An 18,937-nucleotide genomic window follows, 5' to 3' on the forward strand; every position below is an offset into this window, starting at 1 on the left:
CCTCCATAGATCTGTTTCTGGGCCAGGTGTATAGCCCATTCATTAAAACATCCTGACTGTCCGTCTGGTGGAGCCACTAGATCCACCAGGAGCCTGTCATAACATGACATGGTGCATCTTGTGGACCAGCTGTTGTTAGCCAGGGGGAGACCCACACTTTCTAAGACCCATCCACCGACGGGACTTGGGTTGGTTTATCCATGGACTCCATCTTACACTCCTCCTTTGACCATCTCGGTTCCAAAGCCTTCTGCTCTGATATTCTTCTTGGAACCCATCACCTCGGCGCCTACAGTGCACTTCACTCCAGCTCCGAGTTTGCCCCTTTCATCTTTGGTTCCTGCAGAACTGGTCCTTCCTCATTCTGGGGATTGAGGGACAGGTGCTTCGGCCCAGGGGAAGGAGCTGTCTTTCTCTTTGGTTCCTTCCTTGGTGCCAATAGCTGCGTCTGCGCTGATCCTGCTTGAGGCTCCATCCGTGGGGGCAGGTTCATCAGAGCGGGGTATTACCCTGGTCCCGAGGTTGTCTTTCTCGGTTCTGGGCTCCCATCCCTCTTTGGGTGAGCCTGCCTTCCAAGCGATGGAGAGGGCTTTTGCTTCTGGAAGCACTCCTTTGATGTCAGAACCCCAGTTTTCACCCCCTGAGCTACAGCTGCCACAGACCACCCCCCAGGGACACTGGGGAGAGAAGCCGCAGGACACCCCTGTTCAGGATACCCACTCTTCTGAGTCTTCCTCAGAGACCCCCCACTGAGGAGCCCCCTCAAAAGAGGATGTGCAAGAGGAAGCACATGGACTCACCCGAGGAGTCCTTAACTGAAGACATAAATTGGAATGATGGTGAAGGGTCCCCTCGGTCACCTCCTGATGATGTCTGCTTCAGAGACATCCTGGAAATGCTAAAGCAGAGAGGTGACTGGAAGCCCTCCAACCCTTCGTCTTAGGAGTCCGTGTTCCTGCAAGCTTTTCACGCTCAGCCTTCTACCTCTTGGGTGACCCTGCCTGCCGACGAGCTCATCCAGCTTGTCATGCAGCACGCTTGGAAGAACCTTGATTCCACTGAGGCGATCCCTCGGAGACCAGACAAAATTCTTTCCCTTCCCGAGGAGAACCCGCATTAGTCTAAAGGGTTACCAGTCGATGCTATGGTGGTGGTGGCGGCCATGAAAAAGGACTTGGCTGAGGAAAGTTCTGCTGTCCATCCACCCAACAGGGAGTCCTGGGCAGTGGACAGACTTGGAAAGCGAGTTTTTGCATCAGGGACCTTTGCTATATGTTCCCTGAACTATTTGGCACATTTTACGAGACTCCAGAGGGACTTGATCTCCGAACTGTCTGGGACGCTCGCAGGGCAATTGTCTGACATGGTCAGGGACAAAGTGGTCTCACAGCTCGCAACCCTCGAATCGATATCCAACTCGTCCATGAGGTTGCTTTCACATGCGACCAAAGGGGCAGCTAGAGCAGCGGGTTCAGGCATTGTCATGAGGCATCATACCTGGATGCGCATTTGTGACCTTGCAGACCCCTTCATGTCTTCCTTTTTCAGTCCTCCCATTAAGCTTCGTCCCTTTTTGGCTCCAAAGTGAAGGACATGCTAGCCAAGTGCGAGCAAGATGGAAAGAATCTGTCTGCCGTAGGCCTATTGTTTTCCAGTTCTCAACGTACCTTCTCCAGGAATCAGAGGAGTGGGAAAATGTGGCACAAAAAATCTCAGGGTCCTTTCCGTGCTGCATGTGGTGATGATACCCCCAGGGGCAGAGGGGGTAACAATTCCAGAAGATGCCCCTATAGAGGTGGGGGGGGTCCTTGTAACCAAGGCTCCAGGGAGGAGTAGCCGATTGCATACCTCAGGACACAGTCGGGGGTCGTTTCTCTCTGCACCAAGCTTCCTGGCAATCTATTATCACTGATAATTGGGTGCAGAGTATCATCACCAGATGTTACACCATTCCCCTTTCTTGTCAATCAAAACTTCCAAGAAAACTTCCGACATTCCACCCAGTCAAAGGGAAGATGCAGCTTCAGACATAATAAAGCTGTCTCAAAAAAAGTGTCATCCAACCAACCAGTCCCACTAGACCAATGCAGATCCGGATTTTACTCAAGGTTCTTTTTGGTGCCAAAAAAGACGGGACTGGAGACCCATTTTGGATCACAGCAACTTAAACAAGTTGGTCACCCAAACCAAATTCCGGATGGTCACGGTTCGGTCCATTCTCCTCTTTTTAAGAGAAGGTGATTGGATGTGCTCAGTAGATCTCTGGGATGCATATTACCACATCAAGATGGACAAACGCTCCAGAAGTCTGCTTCGCTACCATCTAGGGGCCAGTCATTATCAATTTTGTGCCCTGCCGTTCGGTCTCTCTAGAGCCTCCAGAGTGTTCATGAAATGCATGGCAGTGGTCACAGCTCACTTGAGACTACAAAGATTCCAGGCGTTTCCGTATCTGGATGACTGGCTCCTCACCGCCCCCACCGAGCATCTTCTGGTAACAGCACTGCATTATACTCTCTCTCTGGCGAAATTGTTTGGAATAACGATGCATTGGGAGAAATCAAACCTTACTCCTACACAACACATAGAATTAATTGGAGCAGTGTTCAATACCCAGTCCTGTCTAGTATGACTCCCAATTCACAGACTCCACCAATTGAGGCTCCAGCTCCTAGTGATACTCTCTCAAACAATAGTTTCAGCAAGGGAAGTTTTTCAGGCCCTAGGCTCTATGGCAGCTTTAGTTCCAATAGTACCTCTAGCAAAGCTACATATGCGGATCCTGCAATGGCTCCTTCTTTGTCAGTGGTTCCCTAACTATCACCTCCTCTGCTACCAGATTTGAATAACCACCTCCTGCAAACAGGACCTACTTTGGTGGATGAGGCCAGATGTAGAACTTTGGAGTTGCCCATTTCAGTCCCCTCAGCCTAGAGCCATTGTGACCACAGATGCTTCCCTGATCGGGTGGGTGGGCCATTTCCTGGGAAAGACAGTCCAAGGCACATGGTCCACCTCAGAGGCCCACCTGCAAATCAGTGTTCTGGAACTGAGAGCAGTGCTGTTAGCATTGCAGGCCTTTCATTCGGATCTCTCTTCTGGGACAATTACAATTTAGTCAGACAATATGTCAGTGGTCTGGTATATCAACAAGCAAGGAGGAACCAAGTCCTAGACGTTGGCAGTGGGTGATAGCTTCCAACCGCTTTCTGATAACTCATATCCTGGGGAGCTGCAACATAACTGTGGACAAACTGAGCAGATGCATCCTTCTGCCTCATGAGTGGTCCCTCAATCCCGCGGTGATGACAGAAATTTTCAGCCACTAGGGCCAGCCTTGCTGTGATTTTTTTGCCTCCCCATCGAACAACAAGTGCAACAGCTATTTCACCCTACTTCCCCCAGGGGGGGACTGCCCGAGGGACGCTCTAATCCACGATTGGCCCATGGGACTTCTGTACACTTATCCTTCCATTCCCGATTCCACAATTTCTAAAGAAAGTTCGGTTGAGATGCAAGGTGATCCTCATAGCTCCGTTCTGGCCTCGACAAGTTTACTTCCCCTTCCTTTGCCTCACGTAGTATACCCGCCATGGATTCTGAACCCTCTACCAGATCTGATTACTCATCCCCAAGGGTTGAGTCACCCAAATCTGTCCAATCTCAAGCTGATAGCTTGGTTTCTCCACTTCATTTAATTGCCAGGCAAGCTAATCTCTCCTCGCCTGTCTGAAACATCATTCTGGTCTCTCATAAACCATCCACCAGAAGTCTATATCAGGATAAATGGCAAAGATTCTCCATCTGCTCCCAGGATAACATGATAGACCCATATTCGGCTCCAGTAACTGCGGTGCTTCAATACTTGGCTAAGTTTTTTGATAATGGAGCCTCTGCCTTTACCATATGAGTACATCTAGCAGCAATTTCCACAATGGTATAGGTGGCACCCCTCTTATTTCTTTACGCTTATGCAAGACCTTCCTCAAGGGGACCTCTCATATCAGGCCTCCTGTCAGACAGCCGTGGAACCATGGAACCTCACTTTTTTCCTTCAGTCTTTAAATCACAAACCCTTTGAACCTGCTGTGTGTCCTAAAGTTTTTGTCTTGGAAGTCTTTGTTCTTGGTAGCCATCATGTCTGCCAGAAGGGTCTCAGAGCTGCAGCATTGTGTATCAAGAGGCCCTATCTAGTGTTTCATAAAGACAGAGTTTCACTTTGGATGAATCCAGCCTTCCTCCCCAAAGTTGTTTCTGAATTCTCCATAAACCCAGACCATTGACCTACCAGTGTTCTTTCTGAATTTTGCCAATAGAGGAGAGGATTGCCTTCACTTCTTGGCCGTACATAGGCAACTGAGATTTTACTTAGCCAGGACCAAACCTATCCGTAAATCTGAACAGCTTTTCATCTCTTTTTCTAAGCCCAGAATGGGAGACGCTGTTTCCAAGGTTACATTATCAAAATGGCTAAGGGACTGCATACATTTCATCTATTCCCTCAGTTACGAACCTATGCCAAAAGTTAAAGCTCACTCCACTAGATCTATGGCAACATCTGTAGCTTTCCATTCCAGGACTTCCATGGATGACATCTGCACAGCAGCTACTTGGGCTAAGCCTCATACCTTTATCAATCAGTACAAATTGGACTTGTTCTCCAGAGAGAGAGCTGCCTTCTGCTCAGTGGTACTCAGGAATGTTCTTCCATAAGGGCCGCTCATGGACCTCAAGGTAGCTTGGGATTCTGTCCCATCAGTGATGAATGGAAAGAAGATGAGCAACATCAGATAAAGAAGTTATGTCTTACCATAGCATTCCATCTATGTTGTTCATCTTCTTTCATTCATCACTTCCCACCCTCCTTCCCCCTCCAAAGGCTCTTGGGGATGCTTTGGGTCTAAGTGGTGTCCTAGGGTATTTGCGCAGAAGTGGCCTCACCTTTACTTCTCTTTTTCTAGCAAACTCGATCTGAGGTAACAGGGATAAGGGAATTCTGGGTAGAAACTTAGCTTGAGAGTGTTTTGGCTGGCACGAGTTTGGTAAAAGGGCTGACTCGGTTCCTAGGGCTCGGAACCAAACCCATCAGTGATGAATGAAAGAAGAGGAACAACAGAGATGGAATGTTATGGTAAGACATATACCTTTTTTGGTATATTGGCAAGCTAGAAGAGCATTAATCCCAATGCTTGAATTATTTTGTATGTTTGTATGTATGTCTGTGTGTATATAAGTAGCATATATTTTTTATGGGTCCCATTTGTCTTATCGAAATTACAGTTCCTCAACCTGCAAAACACAGAATCCTTTCTGCCGAAATCCCACTAAGCCGAAAACTGACTTTACAGAATTACACACAACGGAAAATACGTCAATATACAAACTGAAATAGATAAACACACATTCTGTAACAGTTATGCAGGGGGGCAAGCCCCCCTGCACTCCCCATGTGGGAGGCTATGCTTCCCCCACACCCCATTCAAATTATATATTGCACCACGGTGATGGAAAGGATACATCTCCGATGCTTTCTGTACTGTGATCTCCATTGAAAAGCCACAAGAGCAGTTAACATAACTTTAAAATACAAAACTACATCCCTGCAAGATGTATGTATGTGTATATATATATATATATATATATATATATATATATATATGTATATAGATAGATAGATATGTGTGTGTGTGTGTGTGTGTATGTATATATATATATATATATATATATATATATATATATATGTGTGTGTGTGTGTGTGTGTGTATATATATATATATATATATATATATATATATATAGATAGATAGATATAGATATGTGTGTGTTATGTCTACATCCACGTATACATGTATAGCTGCCATCTACTGGAAAATCTGATATTACACTCAGAAAGAGAGGAAACAGTTCATCCCTGTGGACAAAGGGACATTGAATGCCAGCAGAAATTAGCATTGTCCATGGATTTTGCATTCTAAAACCCACAAATTAATCAGTCATCCAATGTCTTGGTAAGTACCTCTCACAGCTGTACTTTCATGGTCGTTGCTACAGTTGTTTTCTGAAGGCACCCTGTAGAAGAATGAAGTAGTTATAAGAAGTACAGTACTTCTAGTCCATGTGCATTTACAATCTTTTTATAACTTTACATTTTTACATTGGATGATGCACTGTCATCAGAATAAGAAATTTATTTTAGTGTTGCATATCTTTATGACTGCATTTAACTGTGGCATCCAAAGTATTTAATTCCCATGATGCAACTGTGGTAATTTAAATAATTTAATGTACCACTAAAGCATAGAAGCTTGCTTGCATGTCCATACTGAAAATAAGTCATTGCTGGCCCATAGATTAATGAAAGGGAGAACTGTTATTTTGTTTGCCACTCGTGTTTAAGTTTCTCTGACTGTAATCAGCAAACGTATTTGAATTTCCTTACACTTTCAAAGAATAAATTGAAGAGTTTCATTCTGTTTTTCTTCTTTCCACTGCAGGAAAGGGCAACACGTTTGAATGAGTTGACAACTTTACGCAAGAAGATTGAGAATGAGTACTTAACAAGAACAGAACTAGAGGACAAGCTAATGGAAAAGATGCAGGAGTGTCTTACTTTGGACAAAGCAACAAAGTACTCTAATCAACTGATTTATAAATTACGAGCAAAAAAGCGAGAACAGGTACTCGATTGAGAAGACCAGCATTTTATTATTTTAAGGTTAAATCAGAAACAGATGTCTCAGAGATATGCAGTGAAGTATAGACCGGTAAAGTAGAAAACCATTCCTAATGAAATCATATAATTAATATAGAGGATTATGAGCGGGTCACTGATCCTAACTGAATTTATGTGTTTGAGACATGGATGCCAAGAAATTTATCCGAAGAGTAAAGCTGGAGAGGTGTATGTTCGCATTTCGAGAACACATAATAGGTTAAGATCAGAGGCCAGATCATAATTCTGCATAGTACATGAATCTTTATCTGCTCCATGTACTACTAGTTACAGTAAAAAAAAAAAAAAAAAAAAAGAAGAAGAAGGCGGCACCAAGTGTTTTCCAGCTTTCAAAGCCACTTAACAAGCTGTCAGAAAAGATAGTGTAATGTGGTCCCTTATGTTTACACTCACCTTCCATGCTTCTGAATTGTGCAGATTTTCACAGAATGTCCAGATCTTTGCCTCATGTGTTTGGCCTGTTCCTCATAAAGTGTGTGTTTTTTGGACAAATTACTGAGGAATTAATTCATAAAATAATGGTGTATGTTTGAGTATTAGACTTTGTTTCCTTCATAAAATATAGGCAAACAAATATCCTGTTATTCTAGCAACTTTCCTAGAAGTCACAGACACGTAACTGGTAAGGACAGCAAGCAAAAATAATTTTTTTTTTTTTTTGCTGCTGCTGTCATTTGCTAGACTGGTAGAGTTGACCAGCCAGCTCTAGACCCGACCTTAACAACTTAAGCACTTAACATTTGTAAAGATCAGCTGTCACACCACTTTAGTGCTTAACTGATTTCTCTTTTACCAAATATTGAAGTGTACCCGTTACACTAACAACTTTAAAAACTGTTAAATATTTCAGTCTGCCTTTTTGTGTGCCAGCAAGTAGTTTTTGTATAGCATTCAAAGCTGTTCTAGTTTCTTGTCACTGTTCTTTGGTGGTCACTGAGTATGCTCTAGCACATATACATATTTGTGATAGAAGTGTATAACAGGCTTGTTTTTTTCCTGATTTCAGAGCATAATCAACAAGCTCCATGTACTGCAAGCTTGTTATGTATCCTGTGATGTCAGTAAATACAAAACAAGGTTTGTTATGCAACTTTTAGAGCTGTTATGCTCCAGTCTCATGGTAAAGCAGTACTGAGCTATTTTCAGAGTGGATAGCAAAGGGTTGATTTAATTTTGAGATATAAATGAAGTGAATGGTAAAAGTGGTAAAAGAAGCATGGTTAGAATTTGGTGCGGGTGAAGACAGACGGATAGCTGGTAACAGATGGAGGAGAGCAGAGGTATAGTAGAAAAGCAGGAGGAAAGCAAACATGTTATACTAATTCTGGAGATGTACACCTCCAGAGGCAGGATGTTGAGAAGTGTTCTCTTATATGTGTTTTGAATGCCTGTTGGTTTTCAAGAAGCCTGAGAGCATGTGGGAGTGCATTCCACAGGGTAGCTATAGAATTTGCGTATTAGGAGGATCTTGGTGCATTTTGGGCTTTAGTTATGGAGAGGAGGAGTTTATCTTTACAGCAAAAAGGTTTGGTAGGGTGGTAGTGTTGAAGCATGCCTTTTAGTGCTGGATACTTCTCAAGGTAGTATATCAGAGTATGAGTTAGTAGGTGACTAGTGGAGAGGATGTGGGAGTTTAGTTGTTTAAGGCAGAACATTTATGAGTTCTAAAGGGACTATTTGCAGTATAGCTAGCTATTTTATTGCTGCATTGTTCCAACTTTGTTAGTGTGGAAATTTGTAGATTAGTAAAGAGTGGGAAGGCATACAATAGGGTAGGTAGAAGGTAGGCTTTAATCGCAGATCAAATTTCAAGTTGTTATCAGTGGTGACTCCTTAGAGTTTCATGTTAGGGACCTGTTCAGTCAGGGTGTTATTTATGTAATGAAGTGATTTTGGGAGAAAGTTTTAGGTGTGAAAGTTAGTAATTTTTTTTTTTTTTTTTTTGGGGGGGGTTAAGTAGGAGTTGTGAGTTGTCTGGCTAGGATTCTATGGATGTAAATAATTCTTGAGTAATTTCTTGAAGTTTTTGTAGGTTAGAGGCTGTGAAGATGAGTATAGAGTCATTTGCATATTATACAAAAGTAGCATGCTTGGAAGCAGGGTGTAGATAATTTATAAATATGTTAAATAGGAGGTGTCCAAGTGTGGAGCCTTCTGGCACCCCTACACTAACAGGTAGAAATTATGAGTATTCTTGCTGCCATTTGACTACTTGGAGTCTGTTAGGTAGATTTTAAACCAGGACAGGGAGGAGGGTTTTAGTAATAGTTTATGGTAAGAGACATGTCAAATGCTTTTGACTGGTTTAGGAATAAGAAAGGTACTAGGTTTCCAGTATTTCTGCATCTGATGTTGTCTGTTTGCATTCAGTTCAACATTTGGGTTGTCATATCTAACCTCGGCACCTTCTTCCAGAGCTTTGAATCCAAGGCTTTGACTTCCCCCACCAAGAAATCACTCCTACTACCTAAATTACCTTAGATCTTGTTTTCTGCCTGTTCTGTCTAGACATTTTGTCTGAGCACTCTCACTAGTCTTTTCATGACAACAGAAAGTTTTCTTTATATTTTCCTTATCTACTCCTCTCTTTAGTGTTTTTTTGCAGTATTAGTATAATAAAGTATAGTGTTAGGCTTACATACCAGTAATTTAAAGGTTTATTCTCTCTCATATTATTCTGATTTATAGTGTGTTTTCTAGATAGTTCCATAGTTAATATAAACATAGGATAATATAGTATGTGTGTGTGTGTGTGTGTGTGTGTGTGTGTGTGTGTGTGTGTGTGTGTGTGTGTGTATATGTGTTTATTAGCAACAGGACTGTTGGATAGATGTCCTTCAATGTCACTGTTGCAGTATTCCTTACATAAGGGATCTCCTGCAAAAGACAGCCCAACATCTGGCTAGTACACCAAAGCCGTTAGTATTTACAGGTGCCATACGTCACACGTATGTTCCTGGCACAAGGTGTAGGACATAAAGATGACATACAGAAGCAAACACTTCAGAACTTCTTTGCTGCCAGTCCAAATGCTGTTATTGAACGTCTGAATGTCTTTCTTCTGTGATGGTTACCGAGCCATTTTTCAGATAAGTGCTCCACTGGAGTTTTTTTCTTATCTGTCTTTGGTTTCATGTCATCCAGTAAGGGTAATGTCAGTGTGGGAGGCAGATTCCCCATACAGATCATCAAGACCAATGTCTCTTCTGTCTGGGTGCTTCCCATAACCATACGCAGTGTTCTATCTGCCAAGCTTTTCTCCCCAAGTCCCTATATAGTCTCCTCTCCTCCCCTCCCTGTCTATTTAGCTCGAACACCAACATCTTAAGCTGTTCTCTTGGGATGCTGTGGCAGAGTCTTTCTGTCCCAAGAGTCAGCCGTCGGCCAAGAAATAGGCCAAAACACTCAAGTCTAATATGGCTGCCCCAAACATTTCTCTCAAGGCTGATGAAAGCCCAAAAGATCATCCACTTGGAGGCTGGCTTGAATCTGACTTCTCACACGTCCTCGTAGGCTTTACATGTCTGTTGCAGACATTGAGGGGAACCTCAACTGATGATAACCAAGGGGGGTTCTACAGATCTTAGTGAGGGAGGAGATCCTTATTATGCTTATTGAGTGTCGGTCGACAAGGTCTGACCCTCCCAAGGTTTTTCTTGCTGCTGTCCTGCAGAAAAATAAACAGAAAACCAAGCATATTTCCCCTGCAGTTAAGGATCCCCAATGAGAATGGCAGGATTTTACTCAAGGGTTGTTTAATGCTTTAATGGCTTTAAACCCTCATCATGGGGTCTTTGTGCCTGCCCCTCCCTGGTCTTCCACTCCCCTTAAAAAGTCTAGAGAGCTGGATTTTTCTAATGAGGATCAAGATTCTGGGGAAGAGTTGTTAGCCTACTACTCTTTGCAGATCCCTTCTCCCTTGGACTATGGTTCAGAGGAAAAGGATTATGTTAGTGCAGATTCCCCTTTAGTGGAAATCTCCATTAATGACCATTTTTCCCATATGATGGATTTTTTAAGTGGGATTGCTCTCAGGTTTCTGATATTCAGAGGAGGATTATGAGCTCCTACAGATGGAGTAGGTTATGGTTGCCCTCCTGGATACCTTTTCAGCATCTTCTTTAGGCCCTGATTCTCATCCTCCAAGAAGACTCACAGATTTTACAAGGTGCCTGATGACTGTACACTTCTGTATAAATGCCCTTCTGCCGATCCTCCTGTAGTGTCTATCCCCTCTGACAAACTCTCTAAGTATTTGCCCTCTACCAAGCTGCTTCCTTTAGATAAGGATAGTAGGGCCATGGAGAGGCTGGGCAAAAAATTATGTATACTGCTGCATCCCTGTCTTTTAGGGCTATTAACTACCAGACTTGTATGACCAGGTGTGTTTTAGCCCTCCTTTCTCAAAATTTTCAAGTGATTTCTGATCATCTTGATTTTGAGGGAAAGGTTTTGTCCTTTACTTGTTGGGTTCTACCTGTCAAGCTGCCCACCACTCTGTTAAATGCAGTTATGAGGCAGCTGATGCCTCTTCCAGAGAAGCTGCATTTAGTTCTGTTATGAGGTGTTACTGTTTGCTTTGTCTTCAGGCTTTACCTGATGAAATTAAGGCCAAATTATTGGATGCTCCTTTGGATAATAAAAATCTTTTTGGTGCTGCTGCTGGAACTGAACTTTTTAAATCTCTCCTGGATAAGGGCAAAGCCTTGCAGGAGTTGAAACTTATTTTTGTTTCTCCTATTTCAAAGTTTCAGAGGAATTACCCTTTCAAATCTGCTTTTGTTCGCAGACAGTGTCGCCCTCTGCCCAAGGTCAAAAAGGGTTTTAGATGTCTGCCCCCTGCTAAGTCTACAAAGACCACTATTTCCTAGAAACCACCTTTTCAGTACAAGTGAGGTTCCATTTGACAATCTTCTTTCCTTTTTCCTTGGCTAGGTTCCTTTGCCCTTTGTCTTTCCTTGTCCCTTCCAAATTGGTTAAGGATCGCAACAGACTGTTGGATTCTGTTCATCATTCACCAGGGGTAATTAATGGTTTGGAAATCTCCTCCTCAATCTCCTTGAGAATAGCATCCTCTCTTCCCAGAGGTACTTTTTTGTCTTTTAACCCAGGATACCATTCAAGCTGTGCCCCATGCCTAGGAAGGGAGTTTTTTTTTATTCCAGAATGTTTCTGGTTCCCAGGAAGGATGGCACCTGGAGACCAATTCTTGACTGTTTTCAGCTCAACATCTTTCTCAAGGTCTCCTCCTTTTGGATGTTGTCTCTTCAAACCGTATTTCCTCTTCTTCTTCCCTAGACCTTTCTGGTCTCTGTGGATCTCAAGGATGCCTACCTTCATATCCTCATCTGTCTCCTTTTTAGGAAAGTTTTGCATTTGTGTGCTTTGCCCTTTGACCTCTGTACTGCATCAAGGGTATTCACCAAATACGTCGCTCCTGTCATTACATTTTGCAGGATGAGAGGATTTCATATCTTTCCATATCTGGATAATCTTCTCATTCAAGCTTTGTCCCCCAAGGCTGTGCTTCAGGATCTCCAGTTTACTATTTCCCTGTCACGGAGTCTGGGGTTCACCATAAACTTTCAGAAATTAGTCTTGACTACTTCTCAGGATCATGTTTTCCTTTGTTGCAGGATCCAGACCATCCTCATGCTGGCATCTCTGTCTGCCCCCAAGGCCCTGCCTCTTACTGCCTTTTTTGTAGTCTCTTCTTCCTCTGGATTCAATCATGGCCAGGGACTTTCTCAGAGTCCTTGGGTTTATGACTTCCACCACTCCCATGTTCCCTTTGTCCAGGCTGTATATGAAAAAACTTCACTGGTACCTTACGTGAGTGTGGCTTCAACACTGCCACCCTCTGAACTTCCTAGTTCTCTTCCTTCCTTGTCTGAAGTTTGAGCTTCATTGGTGGAGTCATCAGTTTTCTCTCAACCTGGGGCTTCCTTTCCAGTCTCCAGTTCCAACTGAAGAGCTCTTTACAGATGACTCAGACAGGGAGTGGGAAGCTTCCTTCAGCTCTCTTAAGGTTCAGGGTCTCTGGCCTCCTCATCAGAGGTCAGACCACATCAGCATAAAGGAGATGAGGGCTCTGCTTCTAGCTCTTCAGACTTTTCATACCCTCTTTCATCCCAGGCCCCTCAAAGTGTTCACAGATAGTACCCAAGTGATGTGATATGTCAACAAGCAAGGGGGTACAAGGTCCTACCTTCTTTGCAGGTTAGCTGTTCGGGTCTGGGATCTAGCTGTCTAGTACCAAGTGACTATTCAGGCTGTCTATATTCCCTGAGAACACAATGTAGTAGCAGACTCTGTGAGAAGGTTCAGCACATAAGCTTATGAAGGGATGCTTTACAGAGATGTTTTCTTGGACATTGTCCATCTTTGGAGTATTCTGCAGGTAGATTGCCTTGACTCCTCTCTGAACAGACAACAACTTCTTTTCTACTCGAGTCCCACATACTCTGGCTTGGAAAGTGAATACCCTGTCTTTTCCTAGGTAGGGGATGTTTCTGTGCACCTTCCCTCCCCCTTCCCCTACTTCAAAGAGTCTTGCACAAAATCAGGCAGGACTCTCACAAAATCTAACGAGTGACTCCCCTTTGGCCCAAACAGTACTGGTTCTACCTTCTTTCTTACTTGGCTAGAGGCAATCACCACAAGTTACTTAACCTGGTTGGACCTTCTCACACAACACATGGGGTTTGTTATCCACCCTCACTTGTCCACTCTTCAACTTGTGGGTGATGGGGTTTTGAACCACTTCAGGCACCATTTTTCTGAGGACATGCTTCACATCCTGCAGGAAATCATATTTGTGAAAATGGAAAAAGTTTTGTGTCTGGTGCCTCTCTCACCATCAGGACCCCCTATCTGCAGAGGTTCCTCTGGTTCTCTCTTATTTGTGTGCAGAGCTCTATGCTGGGTTGGCATAATCTTCAGTTAAAACTCACCTATCAGAAATTTCTGATTGTCTGCCCTTGAATCCTCTTCTGTCCTCTAGATTTGAAGTCAGTTTCTTACATGTTTTCTTCATGTAAGGCCTCCCAGGAAGCCTATTCCACCTTTCTGGAACCTCAGTTTTGTTCTGGAAAAATTAACTCAGGTTCCTTTGGAGGCTGCTCTTTCAGCTTCTTTACAAAATTGCATTTGGAAAATTGTTCTTTTGGCTCTTACTTTGGCTAAGGGGTTTCTGAACTTCAGGCTGTCATGGCTGTTCCTCCTTTCTTAGTTTTCCACAGGGACAGAGTGTCTCTTCGCACTATTCCTTCTTTTATGCTTAAGGTGATCAGTGAGTTGTCCCTTAATCTTTCTATTCATTTGCCTTCCTTTTTTCCAGCTCTGCAGTCTGCCATTGAGAAGGTTCTGCAGACCTTGGACTTGCAAAGACAGCTTAGATATTATTTTAATAAAACTAATGTTATTCATAAGTCTGAGCAGCTTTTTTTTCCTTTTCATCTCAGGTCTTTGGGTTTAGCTGTTTCTATGCAGACCATCTCTTCCTGGATTTCTAAAGCCATTTCTTTTTCTTATTGTTTTTATGGCAAGTGTCTTTCCTCTTAAGTAAAGACACACTCTGCCAGAGCTTTTGCTTTATTTGGTGATTTTTTCCAAGGGGCTTGATACCATTTCCATCCTTGAGGCTGCTACATGTTGTTCTATCCATTCCTTCATTAAGAATTATGAATTGGATGTTGTTTCCAGGGCTACAGCTGGGTTTGCCAGGGCTATCCTGCATGGTTTTCTCAAGGATTCTTCAGTGTCATCTTACTCCCAGGTTTCCTCTTGAGCTTTTGTACTCTATCTTATGTAAGGAATGCTGCAACAGTGACATGGAAGGACACAGTACAGTTGTGTAAAATCGTACCATAACAGTAGATATCCTTCTCTTCACTTTTGCAGTATTAGCTTCCTCCCACCTCCTCTGCTTTTTGCCTGCTATACTTGCAATTCTGACCGAGGGTTCTCTCTTTTTCCATCTGAATGCACATATTTCTCGTGATCCTTTGGGCTGTTCTATTCCTCCTGGGGCTTTTTAGTTCTGAAGTGTGTACATCTTTATGTCACCTTTATGCCCATACGTGTGGCATACAGCACCTGTAAATACTAAAGGCTATGGTGTTTTGACCGGACATTGTACTTTCCTTGGCAGGAGATGCCTTACATAAAGAATACTGCAACAGTGAAGAGAAAGACATCTGTGGTTATTACAAGATTTTATACAACTGCACTTTTTTCTTAGCCATAGTTTGAATTGCCGTGTTATTATAGAGTTTTTTTCTGAAAATATTTTGCTGTCAGACAAAATTTCAGGATTTAAAAAGTGTTCAGCCTTTGGTCACAACCTCCCTCCTCAAGATTTTCATTACCTGTGGTGTACTGTTTAGGTGCTGCTCATCTACAGGCAAACTGTGGTATTTGTTTCACGTTTGGCTCTAGAGCTATACAAGGTAGGATGGAAAAACTGAATATAAAAGGCTTCCTTCCTGTGCAGATAGGACTTTCTACTCCAACTATGTCTTCCAAACCAAGATCTTCATCTGCTTCTCCCAGCACTAAAAAGAGAAAATAGAAAGAAAAGCAGAAGACTAAAGAAAAACAAGGAGAAGAGGAAAAGTCTTTAGAGAAAAGGTCTGGGCTGAAGAAAAGAAATTAGAAGGGAAAAACCTCGACAAGTTAAGAAAAAGATCCCCAGATCCCACAAGACTGTTGGGTCTGATACTGTAGTTATCAAGGCAGTCAGATCCACCTGTCATTCAGAACTGTCTCACCTTGAGCTACTTTTTGTTCCAATGCTGGTGATCCCCTCAGCTCCATTCACCAGTTCTTCAAGATAATCATCCTTCTAGGCCCTCATTGGTAGCATCATAGTCGAGATTGGTCTGACACATCAGAAATCTCATGGAAATGGATGTTGACTGAATGTTAAGGAAATTTTTGAGGACACATATCCAATTGGGAATCCTCCATGTGCCATTCCCAAAGGGAGGTCCAGATACATACAGGCCTATTGACCCCATCGCATTTTTCTTAGATAGCGGTTTAATATTCAGAATTAATTCCCATGGGTCTGAACAGTTCTGGTGCCCCTTGGTCATATCTGACAGCCCAAGGAACTTTGGCTTCCACTATGTTTCTTACTCTCTCAATTGCAATGCTATCAGATTGATACGAGTCCAAGATCCAAAGCATTAGTGTCAGGGTAGTGCTGACCCTGAGGTTCTTGGAGCCATTACTTCCCCTCAGTGCCACAGCACTCGACAGCTTGGGTTCAAGGTCCTCCTCGGTGCTGACCTCAGTTGGAGCGGAGAGACTTCCTGAGTCAGTTGGCAGGGCAAGTGCTGCCTTGGCTCCACTTGCCATATCAGCTTTTGAGGCTGTGGAAAGGGCTTTGGTTAGATCAAGAAAGGCAGGTGCATGCACTGAGTTCAGATCCATCCAGACACCCAATGGAACCTGTTTCTTACACCTCTCATTCATACTGTCAAGAACATTTAGAACCCATAAGCTTCAAGACTACTTGACACTGAAGTTCCCAGTCTGATTCTGACCTGTCTCCACTAGAACTACAGAAACATGTTCCAAGGAAACAGACATGCGAACAGAAGCACATCAACTCCACTCCTGAGGAGTCACTGAGGACACAGATTTGAATGAGGGGGAAGGATCCCTCAGATCCCACAGTGGAAGACATCAGATTTGGGGACATCCTGGAATTGATGAAGCAGAAAGGGGTTGGTCCACTTAAATACCATCTCCAGATGAATCTGTGTTTCACAAAGCTTTTGGGTCTGGCTCATCTGCATCCTGGGTGGTTCCCTGTCCAGATGTCATCACAGATCTCATAACACAAAGGCTATGGAAGGACTCTGATACTATAGAGCCAGTTCCCCCAAAAATTGTCAGGATTTTAGTAGCCCCAAGTGATAGGAAGCACTGGATAAAAGGGGCCCCAGGAGATGCCATGATAGTAGCAGCATCCATAAAGAAAGCGCTATCCGAGGAGAGTTCTTCTGTCCATACTCCTAACAGAGAGTCAGAGGCGCTGGATAGATTAGGTAAATGGGTTTATACTTCAGTGACCTTTGCTGTCAGAGTGCTGAACTACCTTGTGCACTTGACACCTTTTGAGAGAGACTTGATCAAGGAGATTTCCATGTCTCTCTCTTGGGTAACTTGCTACAGATGTCCAGAAAACAGTGGACACCCAAATGTCTGCCCTACAATCTGCCTCTAATGTAGTCATGTGCCTGCTCTCAAATGCAGCAGATGGTAAAGTAAGATCAGCTAGTACAGGCATTACCATGTATCAACATGCCTGGATGTGGCTATGCGATTTAGAGAAAAGCTTCAAGGGGTCCTTTATTAATGTCTCCTTTGATGGTTTCATTCTTTTTGGACCCAAAGATAAAGAGACACTAAGCAGGAGCAAGTTAGGAAGGTTCTGTCTGCCACAGGAATTTGTTTCTCCATTCCTCAAAGATCTTATTCCAGGAGTAAAATGGGGAGGGGGGGTAAGAAGATGTAGTTCAGGAAATTGCAGAGTTTTCACCATGACACTCCTGAGAACAGAACCCCCCCCCCCCCAATGCAGAGTGGGGGGAGCAGCTCGAATGGACATTACACTAGAGGAAGAGTTAGACCACAGAATCAAGGATCTGAAGTAGGATATTCATTTGTCTGCAACCTGTGGGTTATGGATCCGATATCGGATCCGAACCGGCATAGTTTTCCAGCTATGGATCCAAGCTCTCAGCTCCTCCCCTCACCCATAATGCCCTGCTCTACCCTCATGACCTCAGATCTTGTTTGCCGCGCTGGTAACTAGATGTGGATTTCATAGCTCTCAGCTAAGTGGATTTTTCTTGTTTAAAAATAGAGAATTTTTTCCTTCTTTAACTTTTTTTGTGTGAAAGTTGTAGGTTTCCTATTATTATTGACTGTTTTTAGTTTAATTTATTTTTCAGTAGTAATTTTATTCCCTCCCCTCGCTGGTACGTAGAGTGTGTGTGAGGCCTGTGTGCTTCTTTATTGTTTAAGTTACTTTCTGTAACTTTAGGTTATATTAGAGACTATGGCTGAACAGCCTAAGTCCATATTTTCTAAATGCTCCGAGTGTGGCCATAAGCTCTCACCGGCTGATGGCCACACTCGGTGTGTTAAGTGTCTTGGGGTTGAACACCTCACATCTGGTTGTTCCATTTGTGCAGGGTTCAACCCCAGGGCACTGAGGGAGCGGAGGTCCAAGCTGGTCTTGGCGGGTCTTTTACCGCCGGACTGCTCCGACCTCCACTCCTGCGGCTGCAGTTGTTCCCCCTGTGGCACCCCCTCCTGCTCCTGGGACTCAAACTCCCGCTTCAGGACAGGAGAGGGATGCATCTAAAAGGACGGAGGGAGAAGCACCTGGCGGGCCGAGACCTCTGTTTCGGCCCGCCAGCCAAGGCTTCTCCCGGCTTCACTGTTGGTGCGGTCTCCTCCTTCTCGGCTCCGGTCACCTGTGTGCTTCTCACGGGTCCTGAGGAGGAGGAGACCCGATCTCCGTCGAGGCTATCGAGGAGGCATTCCAGGCCTACCTCGGTAGCCTCGTCGAGATCTACCCATAGCCTTTCGGATGCTGATCTGGACCGGATGATGAGAAGGTTCATCCAGGCCCAGATGCAGATGGGAGTGCTCTTGCCTCCCCCTCTGGGGAGCTCAACACCCTTTTAAGCCTATTGCTCCTTCTCCGACCCGCTTCCGGGTTGAGCAACTGGAGCCGAGCAGCCGGGGGGAGGGCGGAGCCGATAGTACTTGGTACTTCGGATCCGACCCTGCCCTCAGTCGTCGGATCCGATCTCGGAGCCTGGATCCGAGCCGGATCCGGGGATCAGTGCTCGCCGGCGCCGTCTGTGTCGGGCGCACTGTCCGCCGGATCCGAGTGCTTGGCGCGGCTCGATCCACTCTTCGGATCGAGGGGAGCCGATTGTCGGATCCTTTGGTGGTCGGCTCCCTTCGGCTTTGATGTAGTGGAGAGGGCTCTGTTGAGGGTCTCGGACCCCGGCACTTGCCGGCTCCGTCCGCTCCCTCTGCACTGGGCCAGGCTTCCACCATCCGGCCCCTGGGACAGCCCGTTTCTGTGCCCCAAGTTGCTCCCATGGAGCAAATTGCTGCTGCGAGGACTCCTCTGACAGCCCCCAGAGGATGCTCCGCAAGCATACGTAAAGG

At 44.3% G+C, this 18,937-nt stretch overlaps 1 protein-coding gene across 1 annotated transcript in view; it reads left to right on the plus strand.

Annotated features, from left to right (window-relative positions):
- CCDC40 (coiled-coil domain containing 40) overlaps positions 1-18,937 on the plus strand; it is a 1,637,270-nt gene that overhangs the window by 1,003,006 nt on the left and 615,327 nt on the right. The window contains exon 11 of the mRNA XM_044068074.1: positions 6,495-6,677. Within this exon, the coding sequence (XP_043924009.1) occupies positions 6,495-6,677 (183 nt within the window). The remainder of the gene's footprint in view (positions 1-6,494; positions 6,678-18,937) is intronic.

This window comes from Protopterus annectens, chromosome 4.part0, assembly GCF_019279795.1.
Source record: "Protopterus annectens isolate FY-2018-M chromosome 4.part0, PAN1.0, whole genome shotgun sequence".
Lineage (NCBI taxonomy): Eukaryota > Metazoa > Chordata > Ceratodontiformes > Protopteridae > Protopterus > Protopterus annectens.